This window comes from Mixophyes fleayi, chromosome 5 (assembly GCF_038048845.1).
Source record: "Mixophyes fleayi isolate aMixFle1 chromosome 5, aMixFle1.hap1, whole genome shotgun sequence".
Classification (NCBI taxonomy): Eukaryota; Metazoa; Chordata; class Amphibia; order Anura; family Limnodynastidae; genus Mixophyes; species Mixophyes fleayi.
Window position 1 is genome coordinate 164,923,124 of NC_134406.1, and position 25,197 is coordinate 164,948,320.

The 25,197-nt window shown below is 43.4% G+C and overlaps 1 protein-coding gene across 1 annotated transcript in view; it reads left to right on the forward strand.

The window, feature by feature from the left end:
• Positions 1–14,130, forward strand: part of LOC142157760 (cytochrome c oxidase subunit 4 isoform 1, mitochondrial-like) — a 67,937-nt gene extending 53,807 nt beyond the window's left edge. Inside the window, exon 5 of the mRNA XM_075211311.1 lies at positions 13,931–14,130. Coding sequence (XP_075067412.1) covers positions 13,931–14,067 — 137 coding nt within the window. The 3' untranslated portion in view covers positions 14,068–14,130. The remainder of the gene's footprint in view (positions 1–13,930) is intronic.
• Positions 14,131–25,197: the final 11,067 nt, after the last annotated feature.

Consider the following 25,197-nt stretch of genomic DNA (forward strand, 5'->3'; position numbering starts at 1 on the left):
CAAAGGTGAAGGCCTCATTCTCTCTTTGCCACTGCGTGTGTAGAATGGCATGCTTGCAATTTTTTTTTTATCGTCACTTAACTTTTGCTCAGTTACACTTCTTTTTCGCTTCAATACAGTAAATTTTTTTTTGGTTTTTGTTTTTTGCACTAATTTGAAAACACTCTGTTGTTTGACATCGCCTTGGCCAGATGACGTACTGGGAACACTAACATCAGGACTGGTGACAGAACCTGGTTGCTCATTTAGATCATATGTGGACTGCTTTGAATCCATTCTGAGCGCAAACCACTGAGGAGTGCTAAAAATTATTGAGTAGATACTGCTGACAGATATGACTTTTGACAGCCAGAAATATTAATGCACAATTAGGGAGGACACCCCAAAAACACTGAGGAGTGCTACAAATTATTGAGTAGATACTGCTGACAGATATGACTTTTGACAGCCAGAAATATTAATGCACAATTAGGGAGGACACCCCAAAAACACTGAGGAGTGCTAAAAATTATTGAGTAGATACTGCTGACAGATATGACTTTTGACAGCCAGAAATATTAATGCACAATTAGGGAGGACACCCCAAAAACACTGAGGAGTGCTAAAAATTATTGAGTAGATACTGCTGACAGATATGACTTTTGACAGCCAGAAATATTAATGCACAATTAGGGAGGACACCCCAAAAACACTGAGGAGTGCTAAAAATTATTGAGTAGATACTGCTGACAGATATGACTTTTGACAGCCAGAAATATTAATGCACAATTAGGGAGGACACCCCAAAAACACTGAGGAGTGCTACAAATTATTGAGTAGATACTGCTGACAGATATGACTTTTGACAGCCAGAAATATTAATGCACAATTAGGGAGGACACCCCAAAAACACTGAGGAGTGCTAAAAATTATTGAGTAGATACTGCTGACAGATATGACTTTTGACAGCCAGAAATATTAATGCACAATTAGGGAGGACACCCCAAAAACACTGAGGAGTGCTAAAAATTATTGAGTAGATACTGCTGACAGATATGACTTTTGACAGCCAGAAATATTAATGCACAATTAGGGAGGACACCCCAAAAACACTGAGGAGTGCTAAAAATTATTGAGTAGATACTGCTGACAGATATGACTTTTGACAGCCAGAAATATTAATGCACAATTAGGGAGGACACCCCAAAAACACTGAGGAGTGCTACAAATTATTGAGTAGATACTGCTGACAGATATGACTTTTGACAGCCAGAAATATTAATGCACAATTAGGGAGGACACCCCAAAAACACTGAGGAGTGCTAAAAATTATTGAGTAGATACTGCTGACAGATATGACTTTTGACAGCCAGAAATATTAATGCACAATTAGGGAGGACACCCCAAAAACACTGAGGAGTGCTACAAATTATTGAGTAGATACTGCTGACAGATATGACTTTTGACAGCCAGAAATATTAATGCACAATTAGGGAGGACACCCCAAAAACACTGAGGAGTGCTAAAAATTATTGAGTAGATACTGCTGACAGATATGACTTTTGACAGCCAGAAATATTAATGCACAATTAGGGAGGACACCCCAAAAACACTGAGGTGTGCTACAAATTATTTAGTAGATAATGCTGACAGATATGACTTTTGACAGCCAGAAATATTAATGCACAATTATGGGGGACACCCCAAAAGCGCTGGGGAGTGCCAAATATGAAGAAAAAATAATAAACCTCTATCCTCCTCTCTGCACTAGCGATTTTGGTTAGAGCAATTGCAAGAACAATATGGTATTCTCTGTCCCTGCTCTAATTAGCCTATGACTACACCCTGCTCTCTCCCTCTGTCAAATGGCGATGGATTGCTGTGGAGGCGTGTATTTATAAAGTTGAAGTATCGCGAGAACCGAGTCCCGAGATCCGACGACGTCACAATGACGTTCGGCCTCGATTTGGATTCGGAATGGGCGGGAGAGTACCGAGCTGCTCAGCTCGGTACTCGGATACCCAAAGTTCGGGTGGGTTCGGTTCTCGGAGAACCGGACCCGCCCATCTCTAGTTTTAGACCACATACTGTCAGGATTCGAACCCAGGGCTTCTGCCTCTATGGACTGCTGCTCTACTGACTGAGCTATGAGTCAGGATTCGAACCCAGGGCAGAAGCCCTGGGTTCCAATTCTGACAGTACTCTGCTTGATTTACGTGTGGCATACAATCGTGTTTGTATTTGACCTGGGGATAAGTGGAAAACCGCCTTTAAGACAAGATATGGACATTTTGAGTCTTTGGTCATGTCTTTTGGCCTAAGTAATGCCCCTGCAACTTTTCAGCATTTCATCAAAGAGAGATTTATTAGATTAATTTGTCATTGCTTATCTGGAAGACATCCTTATATTTTCCGATCATCTGGAGAAATATCGCAAACATGTCTGTACTGTACTTGAAAGACTTCAGAGGAACCAATTGTATATCAAATTGGAAAAGTGTGAATTTGACTCAGCTTACATGGCTTTATGTACCCGAGTCAGTACAAGATGAAGTATTGAAATTAGTCCATGATTCCAAATCTGCTGGACAATAAGGAGTGTACAGGACTCAAGAAGTGTTGGCACATTCCTTTCGGTGGCCAAATTGTAAAAGTGATGTTAAAAAATGTGTTTCATCATGTCTGTCTGACATGTGCCCGAAACAAGACTCCTCGCACCTCACCACTAGGTTTGCTACAACCCCTTCCTATTCCATCTTGTTCCTGGAGCTCTATCTCTATGGTTGATCTACCACCTTCGAAAGGGATGACAACAATTCATGTGGTAGTGGACCGTCTAACTAAAATGACTCATTTTATTCCTGTTAAAGGAGTACCCACTGCTGAACAGACTGCAGAGCTTTTAATTCAGGAAATATTCAGGCTTCATGGTAGAAGGGGGGGCACAGTTTTTTCCTTGCCCCCCCCCCCCCCATCTGCTTTGCCGCGGACCCCCTGAGAACCGCTGGGCCCTAGGCAGGTGCCTAGGTGGCCTAGCGGTAAATCGGGCCCTGGATAAGCATTTAACATAGGTGGCCCAAGCTCCTCTAAAAAAAGTGAGGGCTGCAAACTAGAGGACCATTTAATACATGGAGGAAAGTGAACCAAGGCAAGAACCATAGGGCATATATACGGAGGAGAATATACACAAAAAAATAAGAAATATAAACTTAAGTCAAGAGACCAGTGTGCAGGAAAAATAGCAGTGGGGGGTGTGTGATACATAAAAAGGAGACAGACAAGATACATGAGGCCAAGCAATGGAACAAACAGACAGCAAACTTGGGGATGAAAGCGGTATGGGTAGATAGACAAGATAACTAAAGAAGGAGTGAAAACTTTTAAACAGATAGACTTGGTTGTGCTTTTAAAGCCAGGACTGGAGTGATCCAGATATGCAGATTATGAAGTCCTATAGAAGATGGGGGTAGAGGGACTTTAGATGCGCAGTGATAGACACAGCAAGGAACAGAACAGCAGACAACAGAGACTTAAGGGTGAAAGGCTCTAATGAACGGGGAGAAATCTGGGGCAATATATATATAGAGCCAGCAGATTTCGTACCGCTTTAAAATTGGGAAGAAACAGTAATAAAACAATACTGTGTAATGCATACATAGAGATAGGTAAGAGGGCCCTGCTCGCAAGCTTACAATCTATGGGACAATGGTTTGATGCACAAGGGCACGTGCTACATCATATTGAATATTTGTCTAGCTAGAATGCAAAGGTTACAAAGTATTTAGTGGGCTGTAACAACTATGTTGTTGTCTTGTGTTAGCTGTGTGTAAAGGGTGGTAATAGGGTAACCTAGGGAGATTAACCTAGGAGATAATGTGGCTCAATTACAATTAGGAGCACTGGTGGGGTGGGGGTGGGCAGGTGGGGTATTGCAGGGCAATTTCAAATTGTGCAGACAGATTTAGAGTTGGGAGGGATTGTGTCCTAGCCCAACTCTAAATTGATTTGAACTAGATCTCTATTGCTCTTAACAGAAATAAAATTCATCAAACACCCTGGCCATTTTGATAACCGTAGTTTAGACTAGCATTATCAAAATGATGTGCTATAAAAACATAAACAATAAATAAATCATTTTTAAAATGTAGTTCATGTTTTAGCAAATCAAGAGAGTTTTTCCCCTCAAGTTAACACTTTTTTATTTTACGGTATTTAATTTTATACAAAGTTTACTATGTGTGGCTATTTTACATAGTGGTATAAACTTTTAGCACAAAAAAAATCATTGTGGTCCATTGTAAATTGCATTGTGTGTTTTCATGATTCCTTTATGTAAAGTTTGGGGTGTTTTTAGACTTCGCCCATTTTACACTTTCTGGTACTGGCTCAAACAAAACAATTGAAAATACATTTTAGGCATAGTCCCAAATTTATGGGAGTCCTCCCGGACTTGGACGTCGGTGAAGTGGGTGGGGGCAGGGCTTAGCAATGCGATTCACAGCAAATTGTGTGACCATGGCCATCCCCCCTGCCGTAAGAGGCTGAAAATGGCAATATTTCACTGAGAGGGTGGGTCTTAATGATGCAATTTAGGTGGCCACGCCCCCAGGACAGGCGATCTCAGAAGTTTGCAATTATGATTTTAAGGCAGGGTTTCCCAAACCCAGTCCTCAGGGCTCCCCAACAGTGCAGGTTTTCCGGACTTGACATGTGACATAATTAGGACCACCTGTGGATCTGTTACAATGTGTCAGTCAGTAATGAATACACCTGTGCTCCAGCAAGGAGATATGGAAAACCTGCACTGTTGGGGAGCCCTGAATACTGGGTTTGGGAAACCCTGTTTTAAGGTATACAAATCTGTTTGCTGTTCAGTCACAAATTTCAGGTGGAACTGTGTTCTGTCATGTTCCTACCCTCCCCTGCTCTCTGTCACTGCTACAATAATGTGTACTTCCCCTTTGCATTAAAGATGTCCTGATGTCACAGTGCTATCCCACACTTTTCATAGCAACGGCACTTCCGCTTATAGATTCATCATAACTGCTAATCATGGTGCTAGAAGGATCCTAGCGGGGATCCCAGGGGTATCACAAGGGCTCCCTCAAACAGGTTGACATTCCTCACTACAAACCCTGACACCACTAAAATTAGCAGTGATGCACTTACTCTTGAGCCGGCCCTAAATAGATCTTAGTGGAAGAAAGAACACCCTAGCACCATGAGCATGGAGCTTGAATCTCAAAACAGTTTCTTGGTACATGAGATAGGCTATATCACTTTTACTACATTTGATTCATTTTTCACAAGGTGTTTGGTATGTTTAAACACAGTTGCCTACTCTCTCGGAATGTCCAGGAGACTCCTGAACTTCTGGGAGTCCTCCCAGACTTCCGGGAGAGCAAGGCAACTTCCCAGTTTTTGTCGGCTTCACTAATTAAGTTGTGGGGTGCGGAGTTTAGGATGCGGTTTGTGCGTCATCATGGCCCCGCACTCTTCTGTGACAGGTTAAAAATGTGCTGCTCATTTAGGAGCGGTGCCAGGTGATGCGAACCACCGAGCCCCCTCCTCACCCCACCCAGGGGCACACAGAGGATTTTTCAGGGGGGGTTTCCTTCACCCCTGGAAAAAAAACAAAAACCTAGAGACCTGCCGCACATGCGCGGCAGCTCCGTTTCGGCTGCACTGTAGTATACAGCAGCCACGGCACTGTCAAAGAAGCGTCCGCGGCAGTGCTGTATACAATACAGCACCGCCACGGACGCTTCTTAGACAGCGCCGCGGCTGCTGTATACTACAGTGCCGATATGCAGGGCACTTTTTTAGCGGAGGGGGGGGGTGTTTCTGGAGACCCAGAAACCCCCCTGCGTGCACCACTGCCACCCTCAATCTCCCGAATCACTACTTTCAGAAGTTGGCAGGCATGTGTTTAAACAGTTGCAGGACTGTATAGCTATAACAAACAAAAGTTACCTCCAGTGGATATAAAATGTTTGCACACCCTTTTTGAAAGTGATGTCAAACCTGAAATGAAGATATATCATGTTAGACCTTCTTCCATGTTTAATGTAATAAAGTTCAAATGAAAAACAGACATTCTTTTTTTAGGAAAAAGAAGTGAAAAAAAACCTTTAATACCTTGGTTGTATACTTTGCACACCCTTACATGATGGGGCTGTTACTGTGTTCAGAATCACATTCAAAATCATGTTCAAAGGTATACTTATACTACTTTTGTCAGCATGATCACTTACCCTTTAACTACTTAGTATTCACTAATTGTCTATAATAATCACTCAGTGTTATCAGTGATACACCAGCTGAATGAATATAGTTTGTCTGTTTGAATGGTGTGTTATCCGTGTTTACTGCAATGAGGTCAGATGAGGTGCCTCAATAGCAGTGTCTCACTTCATTCCAGACAAAATGATTTAAGGCTGCTTCTATGAATTACACATCCTTGTTAAAGCTGGCCGCTTTCTGTCAGTTAAACTGACAGCAGAGATAAAAAAAAAAGGGCTGGTGTTAGTTTGTGTTGCACAAGCAACCACCTCTTCTCACTGATGAAAGACTTAATGCCTGCCAGCCACTTTTTTACTTCAACGAATTTCCTTTACAACTGCCAAAAATTAGAACTTTTTTTTATAAAAAATGATCCTCATCCTTTAGTGTCTTTCCTGTGCAGTTGTCACCTTAGCCTGATGACACCTTTCTGGAGAAGGGCCATGAATTTTCCATCTTTAGAGAAGTCAATGTTTTTCCTAATTGTCCAAACTTTACAAGATCGGTAACCTTGAATTTTGTTTCCTTTTCATTGATTCCCTGTTAATTTTGCATTGGAGCAGCGAGGTATACTATAGATTCTTTACAGGAAGAAAAAAGTGGATTACATATAATTAGCTAAGAGAAACAAAGCACTTAACTAGACAAGGGATTCTTTTTAACCCTTTAATACTGTATGAATACAATGGAAAACGCATAAAAAATTCCTTCTTTTTTCAGTTATACATATATGAAACAATGTTTCATGAATATGACTAACCCTTTAAGTAGCTTTTACCTTTTTTAAGTTCACTTAATCTGATGGTTTATGTCAGATGTTACTTAGCCTGACATTCCATGCTAATTATTATATGCATATAAAAATTTCACCTACTCCTAAAAGAAACATCTCACATCTACTAAGCTGTCCAATGTTTTTCTGCACACATTTACTGAGCTTCCTGTGGCAAAGGAATGTTACTCAAGGAACCCCCAAAAATCTATACGCTAATATAAATACCACAGTGCTACAAAAATCATCTTCTTACCTAATTTACCAACATTATCCGATTGATTTGTGATCGGATTATTATAGTAGATTGCAGTTTCAGACCACACATGCTGCAATATAAAGTCAACAGCCAGAAATTTCTGTCAAAACCACAATGTGTGTTGCCAGCAGTGGCGGATCCAGGGGGAGGGGCGATCGGGGCGATCGCCCCCCCTAGCAGGGGCTTGCTGCCGACAGCTGCACAGTATGTGCAGGTCCGTTCAGCAGGGCCAGCGTGCTGCCCGGCTGCTCTGATTGTGTTTTAAACACAATCAGAACAGCGGGACAGCACACTGTCACTGCTGAACGGAACTGCACAGTGTGCAGCCGTCAGCAGCTTTAGAACACAGGAAGGGGGCGGGGCCTAAATCGTCTCCCCCTAAAATCGCCCCGGGTAGGGCAAATGTCTGGGTCCGCCCCTGGTTGCCAGCATAAAAGTTAAACATAAACCTCTAAAAAGGTGAACCTCTGATTTTGCATAAGCTCCTTCTATTTCCAGGGCCGCGATTTGGGATTGTCCTGCTAAAATTGGGACAGTTGGGAGGTATGATATAACTGATTACTGCAAAAAGGGGAAAACGGTTGCTAGGAAGTGCAAACGCATGTGCTACCTGTAACCCTCTGTTTTCCCCTCTTTTTCTGTGTTATTCTCCTAATTGTTCCTCTGTTTGGTTATTTTACAGACAGTGTTGAACTGGCGCATGAAGGACCCACAGGGGGAATACAATGGTAGAGGTCCACCAGAGGGGGTGTGGCGAGCCACTAGAGAAGCGTAACCAAACTACTAGAGTGGGTGTGGTAAGCCCACAAAGGACAGCTAGCACCATAGTGTAGTATATATACAATGCAGTGTGTATATAAAGAAAACATAGTCTTAAACTGTCCCTTAGATTGGGCAGAACAGTCACCAAAAATCGGGATTCTCCCACTAGAATCAAAACATTTGACAGACTATCCTGCTCTCTCCTACCTGTTCTTGTCACTTTCACCACCTGTGGCTGCTGGTTTCTTTAGTTGTGGCTTGCCTGGATCCTGGAATGTTGGGGCCCTATTTGGGGAAAAAATGGGTACATTTAGAAAATTCAAACATCATCATCTATTTATATAGCACCACTAATTCCGCAGTGCTGTACAGAGAACTAATTCACATCAGTCCCTGCCCCATTGGAGCTTACAATCTAAATCCCCTAACATACACACTCACACATAGAGAGACTCTAAGCGCAATTTAATAGCAGCCAATTAACCCACCAGTATGTTTTTGGAGTGTGGGAGGAAACCAGAGTACCCAGAGGAAACACACGCAAACACGGAGAGAGCATACAAGCTCCACACAGATAAGGCCATGGTCGGTAATCAAACTCATAAACCTAGTGTTGTGCGGCAGACGTGCTAACCACTAAGCCACCGTGCTGCCCAGCCCCGGAGTTATATCAATAGCAACCTTGATTAGTAATTAGGCCTTCCAGCGTGGCTTGGATACCAAGGTGGCCGGTCAGCATTTCTAACTGCTCTGACCCGAGTAGCTCTTTTGCCCTGGATATCCGGCCCGCATTTGATTGCACCTGTGCCCAACTACCCCCACCTAGTAGGAAAGACTCAACACCAGAGCCAGCTGAGGTTTTTATGAGCATTGCCGGCCCTGAAGGCTTGTAATTGGCAACATGCCATTTTGGCACAAAACCACCTTGCAGCACCCGTGGCATCCTGCTTACACTCCGTGGACCCCCTCCGGGATAGAGTTGCAGGTGCGGTCCCTGTGAAGCGGGGAAGTGCAGTGAACGACGTGCGCTCTGGACCCAATGCTGGTGTAGCCTACCCGAGGTGCTCCCACCCCCGAGGCACCTACTCACCTGGAAGTGCTGTGGATGGTCTCTGACGTGATCTAGGGGGACGCAGCTCCGCACGCGCTAGACCTGCCGACGGCTATGCACTTGTCCATTCTGCAGGTTAACCAGTTGGACGACGCTACGATGCAGTGTCTCCAGATACGGACCCCCTCTGCCTGCTGGAATTGCTGCTGGTCAGGAATCGCAGGTTAGTGGCTGGACCTAGCTATATTCAACAGGTCCCCGGCAACACTAACCAAGCACTGCCTGCTGTCAGCCACCTATATGGTGAATGTAAAATTAACAAGATTCTTTCCTTGTTCTCACTATACAGAAGATGTGAGACCAGGGGTTGCACCCATCCAGAGCATTACCAAACGGGCAAGCACCTTCTATACGCAAGCAACACTTTGTATGTACCCCTACTTTAATCATGAGTAAATCCGTCTCTAAAATTAAAAGAGGGCAGAACGCTGAAATCACCCAGCATTTTCCTAGACAAAATAAACCATTTCTGGCTGGTACTTAGACTCCAAGAAACCGGTCATCTCAGGACGAGGACATGGAAGTTGAAGATGTCCTAGAAACAAAGAAGGATATCTCCGATATTCACTCCCTCCTCGTAGATGTTAAACACTCCCTCACTGCTGAATTCCAGAAGGCAGTGGGGGGATTGAAAAAAGACATTTCTAACCTGAGCCAGCACACCAATACCTTGGAGCAGTCCCAAACACAATGTCAGACCTTTCAAAGTGAAACCAGCCGGGACTTGGAATACCTTAGTTAGGAACTCGACTTTCTATGGGATAAGAATTAGGCCCTAGAAAACCGAGAGAGAAGAAATAACCTCCGTATCTGATATATCCTGGAGGACATTGATGCATCATCACTGGAACCTTACCTGCTCCTTCTTTTTATCCACTTTAAATCCGAGGTACTGCCGCTTCATATCCCACGTATCACCAGAGAAGCTCTTCAACTATCCTACACCTTCTAGTGGTGCCCCCACTCAATTAGATATCTGGGGATAAACATCACCAAATACTTCTCAGGACTATATAAATCTAATTATCTGCCCCTACTAACAAATATTCAACAAGACTTATCCAAATGGGAACCCATGTACATCTCTTGTGTAGGCAGAATTCAGGTAATCAAGATGAACATTCTTCCCGCCTACTTTATTTATTTCAGACACTCCCAGTACCAATCCCCCGTAAAACTTTAATAACTCTTCAATCTACCTGAAAACGCTTTATATGGCAGGGAAAGAAACCCAGACTAATTAAGACCCTGTTGGCTAAGCCCAAAGAGGCAGGAGGCCTAGGCCTTCCACTATTACACTTAATTTCCTACCTTTTCTTCTGCCTCTTCCCCTTCATTCCCCTTCCCCTATCCTCCGTTCCTCCTTCTCTCCCTCTCTCCCCCGTGTCTCTCTGTCTGTCTACCCCACCCGTTAGATTGTACGCTCCTTTGAGCAGGGTCACCTCTCCTCCTGTCTTCACCACTTTTAACTCTGCTCTCCAGCTACTTTGCCCTCCTCTTCGAGGACCCTCTTCGCCCTGTTCCCTCTCGCTCTTTCCTCTCCCTTCTGGGGGTCTCCCTGTCATCCGTGCCCTGCCTCTTGGGCTCCATCATATGTGGACCTTCCCCTCTCCCCTCACCCGCCCCTAGCTGTGCTTTGAGCTCACGAAGTTACTGTGCTTATTGTTTACTGTACTGTGCTGTCTCTCCTCATATTGTAATTTCGTTTGTCCCTGTGCGGCGCTACGGACACCTAGGGGCGCCCTATAAATAAAAATTAATAATAATAATAATAATAATTACATGAATACAACCTGGTCACGCAAATGAGTAATGTTTTCTCATGGCACCTCAACCCCGGCCATAAAAAGTGGGTGGACATCAAAAACACTCTGTCCCCAACCGATCCAGTGCATCACCTACCACGGCTTCCCAGATCAAGCAGACATGCCTCGGCATACTCTTGCCCCTCTATATCTTTCACACTAAATACATGGGACCTGGACAACAAAAGATATAGTCTTGCCCCTTACCTGTCCCCTCTGACACCTATCTGTACTCCTCCACCAGCCGGCTATCGCTTCTGACCTATCTGGTTAAAAAAGTGTATAAGGCACAAGATTATCAGCGCTTCCTACATATTGTGGGGGAAACTGCTCCAGCCTCATACGAAGAAATTCGGAATAAATGTCACCCACCCTCCTCGGCACATTACATACAAATTCGGAACTTTATACAATCACAAGCCAGATCCACCCGACTGCGTAAAATGTTCCCCCTCTTCATCACTCTGTGTCATCCTGCTCCCCCTCTTCATTGCTCTGTGCCATCCTCCTCCCCCTTCATCACCCTGTGCCATTCTGCTCCCTCCCTTCATCACTCTGTGTCATCCTGCTCCACCCTTCATCACTCTGTGCCATCCTTCTCCCCCTTCATCACTCTGTGCCATCCTGCTCCCCTCTTCATCACTCTGTGCCATCCTGCTCCCCCCTTCATCACTCTGTGCCACCCTGCTCCCCCCCTTCATCACTCTGTGCCATCCTGCTCCCCCCTTCATCACCATGTGCCTTTCTGCTCCCCTTTAATTACCCAGTGCCATTCTGCTCCCCCCCCCCCCTTTCATCACTCTGTGCCTTTCTGCTTCCCTCCCTTCATCACCCTGTGCCAATCTGCTTTCTCCCCTTGCCTCCATTCCTTTACTTACCTTTATTGGCTTCCTTCTTCTCTTTACTTCTCTAGTTCTCTTCTGATTTCTTGCTTGCTGGCTCCTCTTTGCGCCCCTCCTCACTGAATGTCATCACGCCCGGCATTTAGTGCAAATAGAGCAGGGAGGAAGGGCTCCAACGCTGCAATCAGGTAAGTTTTTGGTTTTTTTGCTGTTGTTTTTTTTAGTACCTTGCCCCACCGACAAAGTGGGTGGAGCCATCAGGCACTGGGGCCCACCAGGAAATACCCCGGCTCCCCGGCAGGCCAGTCCGACCTTTGTTACAGACAAGTCATGACATTACAGCTTAATTCTTATTTTCAAATGTGTTCATTTCTCCTCAATACAAGAAACCTTAACTTATAGATCAGTATTCTAACAGTATTAGGTGAAGCTCATAAATGTCTAAAATTATCCAATGTATCCGGAACAATATTCTGAAAAAAGGTAATAAGATCCATATTTTCATTCTTGGAGCTTCAGATATCATATCTGTAATATGGTGTTATGGTAAAATCAATAAATTGTTAAACATTCTTAATATATATAATAAATCTTTATCTATGATAATGTACTATAATGGCAAAATTGTTAACCACAATAAATATTTTGACATGGTTTATATTAACATTTTCATTGAAGTGCAGTACTCTATCATAATAGATTATCAGCTTTCACCCGACAAACATAATGCATGTTAGAGGTTGGCACAGAGGTGTGAGCAAAGTTGATGGATATGCAGGCTCTATATAGTGTTTTGATCTGAGTGTTTTGAAAGCGCTTTAAAGTATGGCCATTATTTAGTTGACAAGTACATTTTAAGTAATATGTATGTAAAACAGGTCTTTTGTGTTTGTGCACAGGGCGTTGTTTAGAACAATAGGGACTATCCCACTCTAATATTCAGGTGCCAGGTTGTAACTTTACATGCCAGCCTACTGCAAGTGGCACTGATAATTACAGGAGTGCCTGCAAAGCACTAGTAGCTGTAAACTAAACAAGATGGCAAATGTGTTTATATTGATATTGTGCATTAAAGATCATTAAATAAATATTCGCCTTGTACATATATAAATCTCTCTCTATAAATAAACATATATATATATCTATATATATATCTATATATAGATAGATAGATAGATAGATAGATAGATAGATAGATAGATAGATAGATAGATAGATATAGATGTAATCTTGATGACATTTTGGCTTTTCCTTCTGGTGACTTTATTAAGTTAGGGTCCACATGAATAATAGTAATTTAGATCCACTCCTTAAAAGTATTAATGCAGTTAACTAAGCTAAGTACTGGAAAACAATCTGATCCACCTCATTAGTGCCGTTGAAAACACCATCTGGTTTTGTTGTCTCAACGAAAAGGATTACAGATCATATTCAAAAAAAGTCTGGGATGTCTAGCATTACTAAATTTAGCTATAAAAGTGCCAGTAAAATGAAAAAGCCAAGATGGGGAACCTGATAAACACAGTATCGCACATCTAAGAGGGGTGCACATAAATTGGAAGAAACAAAAAAAGATAGGGCATGTAGACTATAATGACAAAGGTTGTTACTTTTAATAATGTATTTACTTTTGCCTGAGAATACACTTGTTTTCTGAGTGTGAGGTTGTCAAAATAATAAAATGGGTACATATATTTTAGACCATTTCTCATTTACATATTGGTACTTTGATGGTCCTATATTATTATAGTTAATATATTGTATTGCTGTTACATGTTTACTTTTCTGGCAAGCAACTAGGCAGTTTATTGACAGATGGTGTTATTATACTCTCACTAGATAAAGCAAAATATATTTGCTGTGTTGCATCATGTGACATTGATGTAAAGTTGTATTCAACTTTATTTATAAGATTACTTCATTAAGTGGCAGGATTAACTGCAGCCGCCCACAGATGGTGACTATCATTGAAGTCTGGCCAGTTTCTGTTGGTGAGTGGTTAGACATACCAGCCTCTGTACCTAAGAATGTTTGGCAGTTGTGGCATTCATTTCATCATTTGTAAGAGCTAGATGGGTCAAGCTCTGATTTCTTCTAATGGCTTATTTCTCTCTCTAGTGTTTGGTCCGGTGCCTCACACCCTTTCTGAGGAATGGATAGCAATGCAGACCAAGAAGATGATCGACATGAGAGTGGCTCCCGTCACAGGTTTCTCCTCCCACTGGGATTATGAGAAGAATGAATGGAAAAAGTAATGCAACATATGCCTGATGGGATGCAGTATACATATTACAATAAAATTCATATATTTCAGTACACTCATGCAGATGTCTTTTACATTATTTATTGTACACTAACAAGGGTGTAACTACCATAGGTCCATCTGCTACAGAGCCCAGAGCTGAGGGTTCCTGCCTTCCGGACCAAAGCCCTTTGAGTATATGCGAAGTTTTGTACCTTGGCGGTACAGTGGGGGCCGTTACAAGATGTTACTGTGGGGCAAATTAATGTCCATGTAGCACATGTTTCATGAACACGCTCCCAGCTTCCGTGACATTGGGTGTTCACTGTATGAGGTTACACACGCTTCCAGCCCGCAATCTCTCTCTACCTATCACACAGGTTATAGACCTACTGAATCGCAGCACACAGCGCTCTCACACCCCACACACTTCAGGTTTGCCACCACCTATTGAATACGGGCAATAGGACCCCAATATTCTGTCCCACACTAGGCTTCTGGCTACCCACAGGCTAGCAAAGCCCACACCAGCAAACAAAGGGTTAACTCTTCACACCTCCAGACTGTTACACAAATGTAAATGCAAGCACCCACTAGGCTTGTTAGTCAAATGTGTCAACAAATCACACACCGGCATTCAAAGGGTTAACTTAGTCGAGCAATATTCTTCTTAACATGCTAATGGATTCGTTAGGGTATTAAGGATGCCACTTACTAAATTTATAGATTTAATATAAAAAGGTACAGAGCATTCAAATATAAAAAAAAAACAATTATTAACAGTTGACATAACATACACAAGCAAAGCAGTTTAAAATTAAGGGGTTACATTGAGAGTATAACTTACATGTGTTGTATAATCTATACCATGGGAAATTGGCTAGGAAGATGGACAGCTTATCAATGTGAATAGATTTTCCCAAAGACTGACAATTTGTTGTAACTGGTCTCAGCTTTTTAAAGACACCTTTACACCTTTCCCACCTCCCAGGGGTTGTGGTCTTTGATACTTTTTTCAATCACCATTTGCATGTTGTCTGATTTACTACCCAATTCTACTACGTGACCTAACTTTTCTGTGGAGCGTCACACAGACCCAATTTTATTATTAATAAATCCCCTATGAATTTGTCCATCTTGATACCAAACAGGCCTAGATACAGTGTATTAGTAGAGCTTATACTCATTTCCTCAACTTCTCTGTGTAGCAGAATTCTTAATTTGACACATGAGCAACCCTTCATCATGCTATTGAGGAATATATGGTTGATCAGTACGTTTATTGATTTTAAGTGGCATATTTTAAAACTGAATTCTTTTTGTCTATATAACATATAGCCAACTCAGCACATGGTCTCTTTGAGCCAGACATCATGCTTAGGGGTTCCTAAAAGTCTATTCAGGTGTCAAAACTTAATCTTAAACTAGGACATATCTCACCGCAGGGGCATTTGAAGCTGCCACGGTTGACACTACACTGGGATGTGTAAAGTCACTGAATACACACCCAACTGACTTTCTGCCTTCACATTTTACACTTTAATAGCTCAATTTATCAAGGAATTAATTTGATATACCATATTTACACTGCAGTTATGATTAAGGCCTTATTCCCCACATTTATGCGATGGGTTAACCCTCCTAAATAACTAAGTTCTCTATGTTCATGACAACACGCTTTGAAAAACAAACCTGTCAGGGAGACATTGCACAAAATATGGTCACCTTTGAATGATGCATTTATTGCCGTTCGGAAGCTGCCATTGGGTAAGTATTTGTGCGTTAAAACCAATGGAAAATGCTGTTTCACTGTTTATAATCTCAAAATGAGGCATGCATGCATTCTTGTGTTATAGTTAAACATCAATTTCCAATTGGTTTTAAACATGACACCAGCTTAGCCTTTTATTTAGCAGTGCTGTTCTCAAGCAGCATGAATTTCCCTTAACTTTTATGTAATAATGTTTACCTTTTTATCCTTTCCTTGGCAGAGGTGCTCTCAAACAACATTTAAATGTTTCCAGCAGTCAGGTGTTTCAGAAGTTACAATAATGATCACTAGATGTTGTAGTAATTGCAAAAACAATTTTCCTTGATATTTTCAGTGCTTGCAAACTATATTGTGCCCAATAGGAAAGACGGCCCTGGGTCCAGCCAATGTCAGGATTTGGGGAAGCCAAGGCACTCCTTACTAAGCACAGAGTAGGTGCACAGGTGAGCAGTGCAGAAAATACATTTTATTTGGCAGAAACAATTTATTAAAATTAGATAAGTCAGTGGAAAGACTGTACTGTTAGAGGCATTCTTTGGTTTCTTTCACTCTAAAAATTGTTTCATCCTATAGTTCTAATGACATACAGTCTTTTTGCACTTCTGCAGAGAAGCACATTTGTAGGCAATTTCTAAATTATACATTTTTTACTACAGGTTTGTTTAGGCAGGTCCATTTACATTACATGAGTTTGTCAATAAATTGCCTTTGAGCTTGTCTACTTATTTGAAATGTGTTGTAGATTCACAGGCTCCATAACCAGCATAATCACTTCCTTCCATCAATTTTCCATTGCTTTATAGTCTCTTAACTGAAATTGGCTGTAATCTTAACTCTTTGTAGACTTCCTATTCTGAAACCTAAAAAAATACTTTTCATACTGCCTGACAGCCCTTACAATGCAAAAATCACCATATTTCGCTGAGTAGAGACAGGAAAAGAGAGGCAGGCGGCTCCTTACTCCTCTTGGCGTCTTTTTATTATCTCTCAGCTGAGTATAGGAGTTTTTTTTAGAGTAGCTCATATTTATTTTTCTTATTGTGGGCTTACTTATTCCCAGAGGACTAGAGTGTTACTGTGGCACACTAGTCAGTGCAAGCAGGGACGAGGGTTATGCTTCTATGGGATGCTTCTTCATTATGTTGAAGGTCAGAAGCAGCAGCACTGTTTGTGGACAACCAAGACTGCATTAAAGTGTTGATGCATATGTTCTTCTAGAAGCTTTATTTATCAGCCTCTGTATGTGGTGAATACAAAAAGCGGGTTCACAAGTCAGATCATCGAGTCATGCCGGTCTAAAACACAGACGGAGCCATTACTGTTTGTACCGTGCAGACACTGGGCTCTGCACTATTTATTCTGTGAGAGTCCCTACTGGGAAGCAAAACCCAGCGTCAATGGAACACCCCCAAAAGATGAGAGACACCTGTACTAGGTAAGTACCTAGATAGGGGTGTGTTCTACATTATTATTAATTAGTTTTACTTTCTTTCCTCAGTACCCTTCTGGAGCCTGTTTAAGGGAAGTGAAGTAGAAAGTCTCAAAACAATTTTCAGTATTTCATATACTCATCAACCTAAGACTGATAATACTCAACTCCCTAATCAAACTAGGGAAATTAATAACTGCTTAATGAAGTCAATGAAGGATACCTTTGTCACTAGAGAAGAAAATTGATGAGGGAAAAAGGGGCGTATTTATCGAGCCACAAACCATGCAGAATCAGCTGTTCCTGCATGGCTGAGGGAAATTTAGATTTCAAGCTATTTAAGAAAAGCTTAACACGGGAGGTATCAGAGATATCATTTTTGGAGCTTCACCCTGATAGCTAATGCCATCGCAGGATAGCACTAGCAGATCTAGTCTATAGGCTACAGCACCGCCAGAGAAGGATCTTCAGATTCCTCCCGGCAGGCTAGGAAGTGCGCATACGCAGTACAGACATCAGGTCAGACCCCAGATGTTCCTTCTTTCGCCGCTGCGAAAAGATAGCGGCAGAAGGAATGTCCATGGGGCACAGTCATTGCAGGAGCAGCCTCTTATCAAATGTGCTGTCCCTGCATGACTGTAACGGTAAATTGCTCCCTTAAGTCATCTATTATTGCTGTGAATAGTGGCTATAACAGATGTTACTTAGTGAGGCGGATTACCTAAGGAGATCTGCTGGCAACAACTCAGAACACCAAAGTAGTTCAGTTTTCCTGCCAACACAGGGACATCAGAACAGTGGGAACAGATGCACTCTCAGAGCCATGGAGCTTGTAACTAGGGTATGTGTTCCCTCTGTTTACTCTCATTATTCGCACCTAAAGGAAAATAAAAAAAGAATTGTTAATGTCATAGTAGTCCTTCCATTTTGACCTTGTGTCTGGTTTACAGTAGCTTCAGGATTAGCCCTGGCCTCTGCAACACTGATTTTCTGCATCAAGGTTTGGTTCTTCATTCAAATCCAAATTCTCTCTCTTTGATGGCATGGAGATTCAGTGGTTGATATTGAGATACAAACTTGTCTCTAATACAGCAATTTACATACTTCTTCAAGCAACAGAAAATAATTCTTTCACTGTTTAATTTAGAAAATATTCATTTTGTAGTTGTAACGCCCCCTAGTGGCGTTTTATTTAAACTTGCACCTCAGTAAATACAGGAGGGGTCACCTAGTGGGTAAGCTAGAAGTTTATGAAAAGTTACATAAACTGGTTACCATGGTGATAACCCAGCCCAGCCTGTGAGACTAAGTGAGAAGGAGGGGCTGTCATTAAGGGGGGAGAAGAGAGTGAGAGGAGACACAGGAGAGAGAGATGTAGTTGGGGACCTGGGAGAGTGGGGTGGAAGCTCCAGGATTCCCCAGGAATGCCTGGAAGTCTGAGCGTGGTGACTGTGGCAAGGAATGTGTGCCCTGGATGAGGGGGAGAACTCCATGTCACTATAGAGAACCCAAGAGAGAGGGGGACACTTCGCATGGAAGAGACCCTGGAGTGAGGGTTGCTACAAGAGGCATAGTAGCTGTATTGTCAGATTCTGAGGCTGGGAGTACACAGAGTGAAGTATCAGAGCCCACAGGAGACATCATCTCCACAGAGGAGGGGTGAGCTGCAGTTGAGAGTTACACAGCGTGTCAGAGCTGGATTGAGAAGAAGCTGCCTGCCTGTTAGTATCCATGTGAGTGCCCCTGCAGAGAAAGGGTGATCTGCAAGACATGTGATTTATGTTATATAACATCTGGATAACATTAAGAACTGTGCAGGAGGAGTAGTGAGATATATTTGCAACCATATTCGTATTGCTCATTAAGAACTGTGCTGGAGAGAGTAAGGAGCTATATATATATTTCTTTATTGCTGCAACCATTATGATTATCGAGCTGGAGGAAGAGGAGTGTAAATAAAGAGTTCAGTTTGTGATAGAGATGGTCTGGCGCCCAAATTATTGTGACTTTTATTGCTCTGCACCACAAAGTGACATTACCTGTGTCCCACTAACTACAAAGAAACACCTGCATGTGCAGGGACCCCCTGATCATTTACACCCATGCCCATCAGCTAGCCAGGGCTTGAGAAGGAGGTGCACTGTGTACCCTTTGCACCCCACACTACACACAGTGACAGGGGGTTACATAATGGCGCCCAACGTGGGGCTCGAGCACAACAGATGGAGAAAGTGCTTGCAGGACACAGGAACTGAGAGCAGTGTGCCCAGCCGGAGAAACACCCTTGGGACACCATGTCTGACCGTCTCTAGGTGCCCAACAGAGACCAAGGGTAATGAGGAGGTAAAGCAAGTTGTTTGCTGAGTAGTTCTGTCCAGGACAGTATATGGAGCAGCAGTGTGCTTTTTGCTGGGACTTGTAATGCCACTTGTCCCAGCTGAGTGGGAAGGAAAAGAAGAAAAAGTTCAACGTGTGAGGTGTAATTACAATGCAGTCTGTATATTGCCTTTCCAGAGGATTTGGGGCAGCAAAGAGAGGCAGGCTGTGCAAGTGATGTCTGTATATTGCCCTTCCGGAGGATTAGGGGGAGCAAAGAAAGGCAGATCGTTCACGTTGGATAGAAAGGGGGAAAGGCAACCCCGCTGGTCAAATGCCACCCCTGCATATATTGCTGAGAAGTATTTGTTGGGAGGGGCCCACGAGAGCCACCTGTCTCTTTTTGACCCAGGAGGGGGGGAGACATGGGCAGGCACGGGCAGGTGCTACATTGCTTTGGCATAAAGCCACATTTGAATGTACATTGAAAGAAAACAGGACACCTGTGACTTACATGTTTACATTCATTGGGAGTGTTGTGGGGTATCTAATGTGAAATGTGTTTTATATTCATACTGCCATTGTATTGATATGCTGTATTCACTTTACACTGTGATTTTTCATGCAATAGTGATGTAGAAAAGTTTACATGTGTGTGTTCATATGTGAGTTAGGTGTGAGTGAGATTAGCTAGGCAGCCCCACTAGGTGTAGTTTAGGGTGCCTAGCTAATCGGGGGAGAATGTAACACCCCCTAGTTGCGTTTTAGTTAAACTTGCACCTCAGTGAATACAGGAGGGGTCACCTAGAGGGTAAGCTAGAAGTTTATGAAAAGTTACATAAACTGGTTACCATGGTGATAACCCAGCCCAGCCTGTGAGACTAAGTGAGAAGGAGGGGCTGTCATTGAGGGGGGAGAAGAGAGAGAGAGAGGAGACACAGGAGAGAGAGATGTAGCTGGGGACCTGGGAGTGTGGGGTGGAAGCTCCAGGATCCCCCAGCAATGCCTGGAAGTCTGAGCGTGGTGACTGTGCCATGGCAAGGAATGTGTGCCCTGGATGAGGGGGAGAACTCCATGTCACTATAGAGAACCCAAGAGAGAGGGAGACACTTCGCATGGAAGAGACCCTGGAGTGAGGGTCGCTACAAGAGGCATGGTAGCTGTATTGTCAGATCCAGATGCTGGGAGTACACAGAGTGAAGTGTCAGAGCCCACAGGAGACATCATCCCCATAGAGGAGGGGTGAGCTGCAGTTGAGAGGTACACAGAGTGTGTCAGAGCTGCATGGAGGAGAAGCTGCCTGCCTGTTAGTATCCATGTGAGTGCCCCTGCAGAAAGGGTGATCTGCAAGACATGTGATTTATGTTATATAACATCTGGATAACATTAAGAACTGTGCAGGAGGAGTAGTGAGATATATTTGCAACCATATTTGTATTGCTCATTAAGAACTGTGCTGGAGAGAGTAAGGAGCTGTATATATATTTCTTTATTGCTGCAACCATTATGATTATCGAGCTGGAGGAAGAGGAGTGTAAATAAAGAGTTCAATTTGTGCTAGAGATGGTCTGGCGCCCAAATTATTGTGACTTTTATTGCACTGCACCACAAAGTGACATTATCTGTGTCCCACTAACTACAAAGAAACACCTGCATGTGCAGGGACCCCCTGATCATTTACACCCATGCCCATCAGCTAGCCAGGGCTTGAGAAGGAGGTGCACTGTGTACCCTTTGCACCCCACACTACACACAGTGACAGGGGGTTACATAATGTATATCTAAGCTAGATGACCCCACCTCTGCCACAGTTCCAATTGTTTTGGATCTTAATATTGAATCCCTTTTAATCTTTCCATAATATTTCCCTAAATGGCTCACAATTAAAGTACTGTTTCTTGTAGCAATCACATCTGTTCATAGAGTTTGGGAACTACTTGCCTTGGTGGGTAAAGAACCTTTTCAAAACATTTATATGAACCATGTGGTATTAGGAACCAGATGGAATTTGTCCTTCCACAGGTTTCGTGTGAGGGGTATGCTCTATCCAAGCCTACTCTGGCCAAATAGATTAGAAACACAGGTTTATAAGGGAATCTGCTGGGAAGTGTCCAAAATATTAAAGGCACATTCCACAAGGGCGATGGCAACTTCTTGGGCACACAAAGCTAAGGCCTCAGCAAGCGATCTCTGTAAAGCAGCTTTACCAGACATTATCTTTTGGATGTTACATACCCTACTGATGCACAGTTTAAAAGGAAAATCCTTCAAGAAGTTTGTCACGAACAGCACTCACCTGAGTCTGTGTGACGCTTACGTGACACAGGGTTAACCACACAACAACCACTTGGTCTGTCTAAAATGATTAAATACTTCCCTATCTATGCCACACACTAGCTTTGCGATACTAATTACCACCACCAAGGTTTTTTCGGATAAGAGCTGACACTCTTATTTAGGAAGCCTTCGGTTCTCCCTAGCATTAATCCAACACAATTTACTTTAATCAGAGTTCACTTAAATCACAAGGTTTGCACAGTTTCAATTAGGTAGCGTCTGGACCAAACTGTCGCGTGAATTCATAAGAACACAGAGACTAGAACTTATTAAGTGTAATTTAATATGGAAAATACATCCACAATGCTTAAGATAAAAAGATAATAAAATGACATACAAATAGAGTGCAATTGTTTCTTATAAAATAAAAAGGATAAAACACAGAATTGATACCTCACTTAGAATCAAGTTTGTGGTGCCGGGAGGAGCAGGAAAAAATGGAACCTCTTCAATTAAACTCCCTCAGAAGAAGAACCCAGGGTTACATTTTCAATACAGTTTTAAAGTCAGCTACAGGGCCCCCCAGCCCCCTTCCCTGTGAGGTCAGAACCAACAGGATGGGAGAATGCAAATTAGGGTCTTATGACTTTGCTGTTTGAATACCTCTAAGTCAAGTTTTCTTTACACCGTCCTAACTTTTCAACAGTATGGTTTACGAACATGATTTTACCTTCACACAACAGGTCCTAAGTTTCCCTTCATCTGCATACCACACATGCCTCTGGTATGTATGATATTGGAGAAAATGATATGATCTTTTCCTGTGCCCTTATTCAGCTTGAATCTGTCATTAACATACAACCCAGTCTCTGCAGTCGGCCTGTCTGGGGCCTCCCAAACATGTGTGAGATTTCATTGTCTTGCAAGAGATCTCCTCAAAGGCATTCACATTTGCCATCCTGCCATAAATGGTATAAGGTGCTATCCTTATCTACCAGCCCCCCTGGGTGGTTTAACATCCACAAAACCCATTGATCTAACAGCTTCTAAGAGCACCAGGTCACACTATTTCTAGGAAGTAATACACAAACATATATTTGCAGATTTATGCCTAAACATTAGCTTGCACATGACACCTCCCCGTTCTAGAGGGTGGCAGGGAAATGGTTACCTACAAGACGATTTTCCCTGCTCACCTGACACAAGGCTTTCGTTCTGACGGGATAATCCATCTGCATTACCATGGTGGCTCCCTTTTCGGTGCTGAACAGTGAAAGTGTATTGCTGGAGGGTCAAACTCCACCGGAGCAACTTCCCATTGTCCCCAGCCACCCTGTGCAACCAGCTGAGAGGGTTGTGATCTGTGATTACCGTAAAGTCCCGTCCATACAGGTAGGACTGCAACTTTTGCAAGGCCCACACTATAGCTAAACACTCTTTTTCCACAACTGCGTAGGCCACCTCCCTGGGAAGCAGCTTCCGACTAAGGTATAGGATGGGGTGCTCTTCCCCTTGTTGATTCACTTGGCTGAGTACAGCTCCCAGCCCATAGTTGGAGGCATCCGTTTGCACTGTAAACCTCCGGTCAAAATCAGGAGCCTGCAATACTGGGGATTGGGTAAGTGCAGACTTCAATGCAGTGAATGCCTCTTCACAGTCTGGGGTCCAAGTCACCACTTGGGGCAACCTCTTTTTTGTAAGGTCAGTTAGGGGCTTAGCTAAGGAGCTATATTGGGGCACGAATTTTCGGTAATATCCAGCGGTCCCCAAAAAGGACATAACCTGTTTCTTGGTCTTAGGGGTGGGCCATGCAGCAATAGCATCTTCCTTAGTTGGCTCAGGACGCAGGGTACCTCCTCCTACTCGGTGCCCCAAGTACTGCACCTCATTCATACCAATCTGACATTTCTCAGGTTTTATTGTTAAACCCGCCCCCGCTATTTTAGCTAGCACACTGCTCAAGTGGATCAAATGTTCTTCCCAGGTCTGGCTAAACACAGCAATGTCATCTAGGTAGGCTACAGCATACCTCTCTTGGCCCTCTAGCAGGCTATCAACAAGTCGCTGGAAGGAGGCAGGGGCATTTTTCATCCCAAAGGGCATGACCAGGAACTCATACAGACCAAACGGGGTGATAAATGCGGACCGCTCCTGAGCCTCAGGCGTCAGAGGGATCTGCCAATAACCCCTACTCAGATCCATAATGGTTATATAGCGAGCATGGGCTAACCGTTCTAGCAATTCATCTATCCTGGGCATGGGATAGGCATCAAACACAGTAGCCTCATTTAACCTTCTATAATCCACACAGAACCGGGTTCCACCACATTTTTTGGGGATCAGCACTACTGGTGCAGCCCAGGAGCTGTGGGACTTTCTAATTACCCCTAACTCCAACATTTCTTCAATCTCCCTTTTCATATCTGTCTGCACTTCCAGGGAAACTCGATAAGCTGTCTGTCTGAGGGGAGGCTGATCGCCTGTGTTTACATGATGAACAACTAGATGTGTTTGTCCTGGCTTCCCTGTAAAATGATTCTGATAGGGCTTCAATGTCACAAACAGCTGATCTATCTGTACTTCTGTCAAGCTCTCACTATGCTGGGTGGTCTCTAATGATCTCCCACTCTTGGCAGAGGCTACTAAGTCTAACAAGGGGTCTGGCTCCTGGTCCTCTTCGGGTAAGCTACATACAGCTAATACAGAGACCCCCCTTTCGTGGTAGGCCTTGATCATGTTCACATGATATACCTTGTGCCTCTTCCGTCCCTCATCCCTGGCTACCACATAATTGACATCATTGATGCGTTGAACTATCAAGAAGGGGCCCTCCCAAGCAGCCTGTAACTTATTCTGCCGCATAGGAACCAATACCAGAACTTTCTGACCCACTTCAAAGATACGCTCCCTAGCACTGCGGTCATACCATTGCTTCTGCTTAGTCTGGGCAGCCTTCAGATTACTATGCACCATCCCCATTAGGGATTGCATCCTCTCCCTGAACTGCACCACATAGTGGACCACGGAGGTTTCGGGGGTGATTAATTTCCCTTCCCAATCCTCTTTGATCAGATCTAAGGGACCGCGCACCCTGCGCCCATACAGGAGTTCAAAGGGGGAGAAGCCAGTGGATTCCTGCGGCACCTCCCTGTATGCAAACAGGAGGTGCGGCAGAAACCTCTCCCAGTCTCTCCCCTGGGACTCCACAAAGGTTCTGAGCATCTGTTTGAGAGTACCATTAAAACGCTCACACAGGCCATTAGTTTGTGGGTGGTAGGGGCTGGCTATGAGGTGTTCCACGTGCATCTTTTTGCAAAGGCTTTGCATTAAATTAGACATAAACTGTGTGC